Source organism: Ricinus communis, chromosome 6 (genome assembly GCF_019578655.1).
Source record: "Ricinus communis isolate WT05 ecotype wild-type chromosome 6, ASM1957865v1, whole genome shotgun sequence".
Taxonomy (NCBI): domain Eukaryota; kingdom Viridiplantae; phylum Streptophyta; class Magnoliopsida; order Malpighiales; family Euphorbiaceae; genus Ricinus; species Ricinus communis.
In genome coordinates, this window is record NC_063261.1 from 2,517,621 (window position 1) to 2,528,513 (window position 10,893).

Sequence of the window (10,893 nt, forward strand, 5' to 3'; positions counted from 1 at the left end):
AAAGGGCTCAAAATAAAAAGAAATAAATTGAAAAAAATCTAAGAATATGAGTAGTTATTTGAATTTGTGATTTTAGTTAAGTGTTAGAATAACGATTTCGAATATACATAGATCTCTAAAAAAAAGAGACATAAGCAATTACACTTCATGATTTGGCATTGAGTTGTAAATTGAACTTGGTATCCATGTTAGGGTTTTTGATTCATAGTGTTGCATTATTTTTTTATATCTTAAAACTTTAGTTATGTTTATATGCATTAATTTTTCAAATTTTTCTTAATTTTGTTGAATAGATACGTCCAATACCCCTTTGTACTCTCTTATTCTTTAGAGATGTCAAAAAAATATAATGCTAAGAGTTTTTCGCTCTATTCCGCTATTCTCAAAAGGGCTCAAAATGAAAAGAAATAAATTGAAAAAAATCCAAGAATATGAGTAGTTATTTGAATTTGTGATTTTAGTTAAGTGCTAGAATAACGATTTCGAATATACATAGATCTCTAAAAAAAAAGACATAAGCAATTACACTTCATGAGAATTTATTTTGTGCTTAGGGAAAAAAATTTTATCTTTATTTTCTTCAAAATTTTGAGTTATTTGGAAGGAATGCTCATTCTCCTTCACTTTAGATGTCAAGGTTTTATTCATTGCTTCCTATTATTTTATTTAAGGATCGATTATTGGCTAACGATTCTAGATTGTGATGATATGAATGATTAGCCTTGATATTATTTGATATCTATTTCTTAAAGAGAGAGTTTGTCATTTATTTATTTTATTTTATTCAATTTGCTTGAGGACAAGAAATTGCTCAAGTGTGGGAGAATTTGATAAGTGCTAGAAACACTTACTTTTGAGTCTTGTTTTACCTTGATGTTACCTCAAATTGAGTTTCATTTGTTTGTTAGAATTTATTTTCAGCCGTTTTTATGTATTTGGCAAGCTTGCATGACAAGAGAAAGTTTTGGCTTCAAAAATACAAGAAAAATCAGTCGAGGAGCACTGGATCATAAAACAATAGATTGTCACACGAGCACAACATGGAAAGAACCTTCCCATGTGAAGTGTAAAAATTGGCAAAATGAAGGAGTACAAGACACGAAAGGCACATGCCCATGTAGCTTTTCCGTGGATAAAAAAACGGCAGATTGTCTAAGACATGACATGGGAAGAGGACATCCCCATGTGCCCTTTCCATGTGGCTAGAGGATATTCTCAAGAATGAATTTTAGCTAAGGATGCCACACGGCTGTGTTATACCCGTGTGGATCCTAACAACACATTATTTAAAGGAACTTTTAGATTTTCTTTGGAGAGCCCCATCATATTTTCATTTCTAGAGAGGGAAACACTTAGAAACTTCATTTTTCTTTTTTTCTTAGGATTTTAATTGGTTATTTTTCGAGGAAGAACATCATTTCCTTCTTTTTTAAGATTGAAGATTCATGATGGAAGATTTTTATCCCCACTCTTCCATGACTAGTTTAAGATCTTTTTTCCCTAATCTTTATTTTTTTATTGTAATATCTAGGAACTAATTTTCTTGCTATTTTGATTTTGATGAGTCCTAATTTATTTTGTATGAATTTATTCAAAGTTAATGCAATTAATCTTTTCTATGAGTTTTTTTGTCCCTTTGGTTGCTTAATTATCTATTTCAATTGATAAGTCGACGTATTGATTGGAATTTATTTTCATAAATTGATTAGAGATAACTTTTTATGAATTAATCACATCTTAGGGATTAAGAATTGATTAGGATACTAGAGATAGATCTACAAGATCCTTTGGTTCAATAGATCCTTAATCTTATTGTATGACCTAAGTGAGTGAGTTAGGAAGTGGGGGTTTAATCACTTAAAAAAGGTTTAAACCTAATTTTATGGAATGTCAATTCAACTCTTGATTTGAATTAATTACTATTTGTTTCATGAAATACTTAACTTATTAGAGGGATTCACTATCTAAATAGATTTTATCCTTGATAAATTTACCAATTGTTTAATCTTTATTTTCAAGATTGTTTTATTTTTAAATAATTACTATACTCAAACAACATTTTGTTTGCTAAACATTAGTATATGATTGAAGATAGTACTCACAATTAGGTCCTCAGTGAAATGTTACTCTTATTTATCATTATATTACTTGATACGATCGATGCATTTTGCCGTGTGCGGGTAGCGCATATCAAAATTCTTGCCACTAGTCATCCAATTATAATGACTAATGACCATATGTCAATAATTATAAGTTATAATAATTAATGAAATTAATAAATTAAATTTTAAAATATAAATTATGATTAAATTTTATATATATATATATATTACATGATTGATTAAATTACTTTCATGTATATCATTATATTTTTTTTAATTCGAAAACAAAAAATCTTTAGCATTATAAAGATGCAAATCAAAGAACTTGAAATTTTTGGTTGCCGCCTAATTGCTTTGGTGCATGTAAATCATGGATAAACTCTGCAACTCTATACTCATAGACTTAGGACCAAATAAAATTTATAACTATGAGGAGGTTATAATTTAATAGAGTTTTTAAGTATTAATTTTTTTTTTAAAACTTCATATTTAGAAGGTGTTTGGTTTAGAGGTCTGATGCAGCTAATAATTATTTCTCACTGAACAGTTATATTAAAGTATTTGGTAAAAACTTAAGAAACAACAGCTAATAACTCATTTAGTTCCAATTAATTATTGATTGTATCAACTCTATTTTAAAGCTTTTTTTATCAGTTGATAGCTGATTTGATTTCTTATTTATTTGGATACTATTGTCCTTATTAAAACTTATTTACAATAACTTACTTTAAATTGATTTCCTATAATTAAATTTTCATACTTTATAATAAATAATTATTATTTTGAGTTAATTCTTAATAGTTAAATAATTATAATATTTATAATTATGATATTTGAAATTAAAAATTTTAATTACTAGAATTTAAATTTAAATTTCTACTTTTACAATAACTTTTATAAATAATTTTAGTAATAAATACAATTGAGCTAAAAAAAATTAATTATAATATTTTTAATTATTATAAATTATTTTTATTAATTTATATCATTAGATATAATATAATATAATACAATAAAATATTATTTAATGATAAAGTAATCAGATATAATATAATACAAGAAAATATTATTTAATGATAAATTATACATTCAATGGTCATTTAGTGTACAAATAGCAATCGCTAATAAAATTTTACCATACGGTTTAATTTATCAGCCATCATCTACTAGCTATCAGCCATCAGCTACCAACTATTAGCCAGTAGCTACCAGTTGCATTGATTAATTGAACCAATCAGAACCTTAATATTGTTGGTGAAATGACAAAAACGAAACATAAGATATGTAAATATCTTGTCATATTATATAAATAAGATTGATGAGATAAAATAATACTATAATAAGATAAAACATAGCATAACACACATTTTTTAAAATTAAATATATAAATATTACTATATAGAGATATATTTTCTTAAAGCATGACTTAAAAAATGTATAACTTATAATAATATAAAGTTTATTCTTATTTATAATTGGCTCAAATTGGGGAGACCGTACTTTTTTATCACTATATAGATATTATTTTTATATAGAATATTACTATAAAGAAATTTTACTGTAGCACGACCGAGAATAATAGTTCAAGCATTTGAATAATTAATGGCTTAAGAATTATGCGATTAGAGCATATAAAGATGATTTTTTTATTTTAAAGAATATAAATTATATAATAAAAAATATTTTAAAAATATTTAAATATAAAATATAAAATTTTATTTATATCAATAAACTCTTTATAATTTACTTGTTTACTTTATTCAAAACATTTTTGTGACCAAGTTTGTTTTTACCAGTAGTACTGATGGGTGGCAATAACATATTGCTGTAGTTGAGTGTCTAAATGGTGGTTTAAATATTTCTTTTTATTTAACAAAATGATTTACAAATTTTTTATGAACTGCATTTAGTAAATTGTTTTAAAAAGCATCCATTTATATGAAATTTTAGAAAAATTGAATTAAGATTATTTTATGTTCAACTTAAATAAGATATGCAATATTGAGATCTCCACCTTTAATTTAAAATTAGATGATTGAAATTCTATTTAAGATTTAAATTTAAAATTTTAAAATTTAGTAATTTATTCAAATTGATCACGAGATGATCTTAATCCAGAAAAATAATGCAACCAAAAGAATGAGGTTTCACTTTTAATCCCAAAGCCTAATGGTCTTTTTCGTAGTAATACTATTCTAAATTTGTTTATTATTGGGAAGGATTGGGATTTTAAATTTCAAGCAGATGGATTGGCTAGGCCTAAAGATGGTTTTGAAAACAACTCCAGAAGGAGCGCTCTGTTTGAAGGTGCTTGGATAGGAGAGCCAAGATTAATTTGGCTCTCTTCTGCGATATTGATGTATGAGGTCATTTGTGCTCAATCAAAAATAGAAATTATTCTACACAATTTTGTGAAAATCCATTCATTCCTCAATAGCTTCAAATGCTTTACTAGAAGTCATAGAACTTGTTAATGTATGGACAGCTCTGAAATTTAAATAAATCCACCATTAACGAGTACCTACTAGGCAACTATGTCAAGACAGGTATAACTATAAGCTAGGAGTAGACGGCTAGAGCTCCATACCCCCATGGCAATCAACATTTATAACATATATCAGCATTAGGGACTGATATTCACACCACTATCTGGGAAGTACAAAGGTGTAGTTACGGCATAGAACATGCAATCTCATTCCAGCATCATTCTCCGTATCCAAGAACAGATAAACTTTTTGTACACTATAATACTTAAAAACAGAAAGAAAGAAAAGAAAAGAAAAAGATATCAAGTAAATGCTACAACATTCTCCATAAGGCAGGCACCACTAACATTTGAATCCTCGACAGACGAGAAGCCAGAGGATGACAATCAGGACAAGGATTGCTCCTCCTATCATCAACTTCATTTGGAGATTCTGCAGCCACATCTTACGTCGCAGTTGTCTTCCTTGCCTCTGGAAGCTATCAGCCTGAAATCAAATAGATGTCCATGTAGAACAAGTATTGTTATATAAGCTCCTCTCAAGGTTTTCAGACCTAATCAAGTAGGGGAATAACATGAACCTGGAACTGCAGGTTCTCTGTTTTATCTACCAGAAGTTCAATCCTCTCTCCACGATCCAAAACCTGCAATTTATTGGATTAGTCCACATTCCGCAATAACAAAACCTTTTTAATTTGGATGCTTGATGAAATTGAGTATTTAAATCTGTACATAACTTTATTTTAAAAAAAGAAAAAAAGAAAACTTTCTTTGAATCATGAGAGACTTTGATTAAGTGATGGGAAATAAAACTAACACAAAAAATAAGTGAAGAATCATCTTCATCATAACTTAAATTTATCAATCACCTAAAAGGTTTTGATTTCTCTAAAGAAGAAATTTCTGAACATCCTAGTGTATAAGAATACAAGTACTGTCAAAGAATAAATACGAATATCTTGAATGTCTTTCCACTTTTTAACCCGACTGCATTTAAAGAAAAGAAAGGAAATATTCATTTGCCTATCACCCTGTTGAAGCGAACAATTAAAGCACGCGATATTGAAAATTATCATAATGAACATAGCACTGTCCCTAGAATCCATTTCTAGAAATTGCCTATTCTAAGCAATTTAGATCAGAATCCTTGACCCAAATATAGCAGTTCAATTGTATTATAACTATTTGTAGAAAGGCACCTATATTTGAATAACTGCTTGTTGGCAAGGCTCACTCATGAATCCCAACATGTGATTGACCATTTTTTTGCTAACGATTAATAAAAGCCCCTTCATATTATAATACCCATGCACTGGCTTATGCAAAAGAAACTTCTGATCTATTCTCAAGAACTCACAAAAATTAAAACACCTAGGATCTTTGATGGAACTTTTCTTGGAGATCAAACTGCTTGCGAAAAGGATTTCTTTGAATCTAAGTACAGCATCAAAATAACTACTCTCATTTTTTATAACCTCTCTATATAGTGTCAGGTTGCCCTTATGCCCTTCATCACTATTGGTACTTAACTTCTTATTCTCTTATCAACTGACATACTCACCCTCAAGTTTTGCCTCTTGGCCATCTCACCAGTCAATTTGTTATTCTCCTATCAACTGCATTACTCTCACCTCAAGTTTCACCTGTAGGCCATCTCACTGGTTAGTTTGTCGTTCTCATATTAACTGCCTCATTTCCCTCAAATTCAGCACCTGGAAACCTACCAGTTTGTACAAGATAACTACTTCAACAAAGAAACCTTCATTATTTGCAACTTGATTTACAAACAAAATGTTCACAGCCTCTTTGGACGCATTGAATTTGGCATGTAAACAAAGACAACAACAATAGCAGGTGAAGAAAATCATGCAAAGGGAAATGCTTCCCTGTGCCTCATCAGACTATGCGAGTGAGTTATGAATAAGTAGAAAGATATACATTTGAACAGTGCAATGCTCTTCAAATACGCAACTCTATTAAACAGCTTCGATATGCATGACTAAAAAACACTCCTGACTATGAATAACCTTCTAGATCACATTTACTAATAACTACACATAGCATCAGTAGTATATGTGGATATCTTATACATACATCACTCATCTAATATGAATAACCTTCTACTACATTGCATTTACTAATAACTACAAATCACATCAGCAGTAAATTTCAACCATTTAAGATTCTGCTCGGTACAGTAGGCATCAATCAATAGTTGACCAATCTAACCTGTATAAGAGATTTTGTGGCAAATTAAATTGTATACGCCAGTAGTTTTACTAATGTTTACTTCATGGCTTTCATATGACATATTAGAAACCAAATAATTCTAGCATATTCATGTGTCACTTAATCAAAGTTGGTTACTCCATTACTAAATATAAAACCAATTATTAAAAGAAATGGAACTAATAATTGTTAACAGGATTGTGTTTCAACTTTTTTAGCACCTATAACATCAAATTCAATTCTGCAATTGCACAAAATCTAAGATATATCATGAAACAAAAAGTTGAGGTTTTGCCTGCACATAGTAGCTAATTCGGAAAATTTTCTGCTCAATGATCCTCAGTTTCTCCTTCTTGTTTCAACTATGTTCATCTTCTTGTGTTTCGTGAGTACTATATCATGCTGCTAAGTTAACAATAGTAAAATATACTCCTCCAAACATGGCAGAGCCATATACAACTAAGCTCAACTCAAAAAAGGCCCAATCAAGCTCAAAGGCTTCATACAGTTAACATCAACTCAAAAGCCGAATTAATCAAATGATCTGCAATATTAATCATAAATCTACTTAATGATTATTTCACATAGACTAAAAAAAAATTTCCAAAAATAAAAAAGAAACAACAGTCAGGACTGCAAACAATCAAAGAACATATGGTTTATAGCAGCCAGGACCAACGACAAAAATTACATTTAAAACATAGTTTCACATCACAGTTAATGGATTGTAATAGACATTTAACATCAAATGCGTCCTACAAAAGGAAAAATGTTGTTTTAAGACATAAAGTAGCATTAAACAAGCTCTTAAAGCCTTAGAAGTTCGAAAGTCAAACTCAATGCCTAAATTAAGCATTCAAGCACTCAAATCTCTATCACACTGACTATCAAGGTGAATGTTTGATAAGTGAACCAAATTATTGCATTTTATCTGATGACAAATCTTTACATATACACTTCCTGATGTGCAAATCAGTGAGCGTTTGATAGGTACAACTATTCATAACATTTTATCCAATGAAAAATCTGGATACATATACCTCGATGCAAATTCAATCAAATGACTGAATGAATATATTATTAGTATCATCTACAACAATTTTGCTTTTACATTTCTATCCCTCCACGATCAAAGTAGAGAGTACAAAAGTGCACAAAGACGAATAGCAATTTCTGCCAAAGAATCCATGGTGAAATTCTGAATAGTATCCATTCATGTGAAAACATGCTATAAGATGGCAAAGCAGTTAAAACTGCAGGTACATTCTATGTCAATTGTTTCCAAACCCAATCTTTACGAAAACGAAACAATACCTTTTCAATATTGTCCATCATAATTCCCTTGACCTCAGTTATTTGGGCCTTAAGTTTTGATAGCTTGCTGATTTCTTCTGGGTGGCTCATACAATATTGCATGTGTTCCTTAAGCCTTGGCCTATAAAGAGGCAGCAAAACATTAAAATCAATTCAACATTGATATAAGATAAAATTTGAACATCCAAGTATATACACACCCAAAGTCTCGGTCAAGATTGTAGGCAATACTAAATCGGTCAGCAAACAAGTCATCATCGTCATCGTCATCAGCAAGTGGGTGTGCCTCGTTATTAATACCAGCACCATAACGCTGTTTAAAATCATCCTTCACTCGCTCAAGAAAAACAAAAGGCACACTTCTTCCTGTTGATTCATCTGCAACAACAAGAAAAACTGCATGCCAAGAAAAGAATGTTCAAAACATAAATTTCCTAGGAAAGCAAACCAGGACAATTGCCTACAGATGATCAACTAGAAGAAGTAAAATACCGAATCCACTGTCGATAAGGAAGTTAAATGTATGCCCATCACATGAGTACGTATACTTGCTGCTATTTGAAGGAAGCTTTTGTAAACATTGAACAGCAATGGTACTGAAATTCCCTGAATACGGCGTGTGCTCTGCTAATACAACTGTACCCTTTGCCACAAAGCTATATATCAAACCTTTCTGACTCATCTCTCAATTGCAGTTTGAACTAGAATGAAGACCCACAAATATTAGAAATGAACAAGTCCCTTGGTGTGATATCAAACCTGACCATAAGTTACAATCCAAAAGAATTAGTTAAGACATCAAATTCCCAACCTTCTTACTACCACTAATCGGACAAAGCCAACAAATGCAGTGAGCAAATTGAATCCTATGGCCCTATAATTATAGATAAATCCCAAGAACAAGCACATTTTAATATACAATTAAACAGAGATCAGCTGCTAGATGATCCACCTAATAAATCAAAATGCATATTCTCAATAAACACGTGGCGATTTTTAGTAAGTTAAAGATAACAAAACCCTAATTCTCTGTTTGTCTTCTGAATAAAATACCCAAAAAGAAAGAAAGAACATAACAGCTTAATTGAATTTTACATTGGGTGGATTACACAAATTCTGCCTCGATTATTTACATTTTCTAGGAACCGAAACAGACTGTAGTGCTAGAAAATGGACAAAACATCTAAAGATACATTTTAATAGAAATTTCCTAAATTAGAGTGATATAACAGAGATTTTATTTATTTATTAATATTCTTAATGATCTAATTAAACTGATAACATAAAAAGTATATATTAGAATTGCAGTGTTGATTTTGTAAATGAACGATGAGAGAAAGAGATGGAAGGAGGGAGAGAGAGAACCTGAAGGTTGCTGCTTGGCAGAACAAGACTTTGTTTCTAAGCTACGTGGGGCTTGCGGGTGGGAGCTTAGGCTGGTTTTTGATTATGCAATCTTAGGCTGTTTTATTATTAGGAATAAAAATTAAAATTAATGCTCCAAAATAAAATTTTGTTTTGTTTTAATCTTTTATTTATTTATTTTTTTCGTTTGTTGACCACTTATTAGAGCAACGGTCCAACACGGCCTCATACTCCATCAACCAACCAGTCTTGCCTTCTCCCTTTCACTAAGCTTCCCCTACGTTACAACACCTAAGATTTTGGTATTCGGAGGGATGGTTTTTGTTGGATCCGGTCAAGGTCATTATTTTATCAATTAAAATCGTCATTAAACATGTATTTTTAAAAAAATTCATCATTGCATTTCAAACTATTTTAATCTACCACTATTTATTGTCTAATTTTTAAAAAAGATGATTTAGTTGAATTAAGATAAAAGCTCATTAAAAGCATTTTCAATAAACTTTTAAAATATGTCTAATAATATTTTTAAATATTATTTTATTAAAATATAAATGATTAACTTATTATTTTAATTTATTTAAAATATATATTATTTCAACAACATTTTATTTTTTATTTTTATTTTTTAATAAAAAAAGTAAATAAAGAGAAAATACGACTTTAAAAAAAAAAGTAAGAAAGAGAGATAATAAAATATACTTAAGACGGAATACCACTTTTAAGTCATTTTAATAAAAGAGAATAAATTAAAGAATCTCTTAAATGCTTAAATCTTGTACATATTTCCTACGATAGAGAATGAGCATAATTTAAAGGTTTGTTAAGAATGCTTGTAAAATATCCTTCTTTTCTATTATAAGGAGTATATAAAGAAATTAGAATTTCAAGAGACTTTGTAATTCTATCTTTTTTCTCAAAAGAATCATATTTATTTACTTAAATTTAAATAGAAAAAAATTACTGTCAAAAATATTTTTTTATTTATTTTTTCTTTAAGAGTTACATTCTTTATTCTTACTTATTTTTTTATTTATTAATAAAAATTTAATAAGGAGTAAAATAAAAATATTATCAAAAATACTTATCTTAAGACAAATTAAAATAAAGTGTTAATTATTTATAATTTGAGAAGAAGGCATTTAATGAGTATTATTAGGATGCTTTAAATGTTAGATATGTCCTAAAGCCCAATTGGAGTTTTGCTTTTTGGTTAATACATTGTGATATTATTATGTAATGAATATTATTGTCTTTCATTTACTTTTGTAGTAATATAATTATTGAATGAGTCTAATAATATTTATTAAAGACTCTACTCTTAAGAGTTGAGAATATGAGTGACAAATGATTTTTAGTATAAATATTATAAATAGTTTTTGGTGGTAAGATTTAATA

At 29.1% G+C, this 10,893-nt stretch overlaps 1 protein-coding gene across 1 annotated transcript; it reads right to left on the minus strand.

The window, feature by feature from the left end:
• Positions 1-4,651: 4,651 nt before the first annotated feature.
• LOC8277743 (vesicle-associated membrane protein 727) lies at positions 4,652-9,649 on the minus strand. The gene is made up of 6 exons (XM_002515713.4): positions 9,496-9,649; positions 8,623-8,889; positions 8,331-8,526; positions 8,131-8,251; positions 5,169-5,231; positions 4,652-5,074 (listed from the first exon to the last, which is right to left on the minus strand). The coding sequence occupies exons 2-6, from the start codon at positions 8,810-8,812 to the stop codon at positions 4,931-4,933; spliced, it is 714 nt and encodes a 237-aa protein (XP_002515759.1). The 5' UTR covers positions 8,813-8,889; positions 9,496-9,649; the 3' UTR covers positions 4,652-4,930.
• Positions 9,650-10,893: the final 1,244 nt, after the last annotated feature.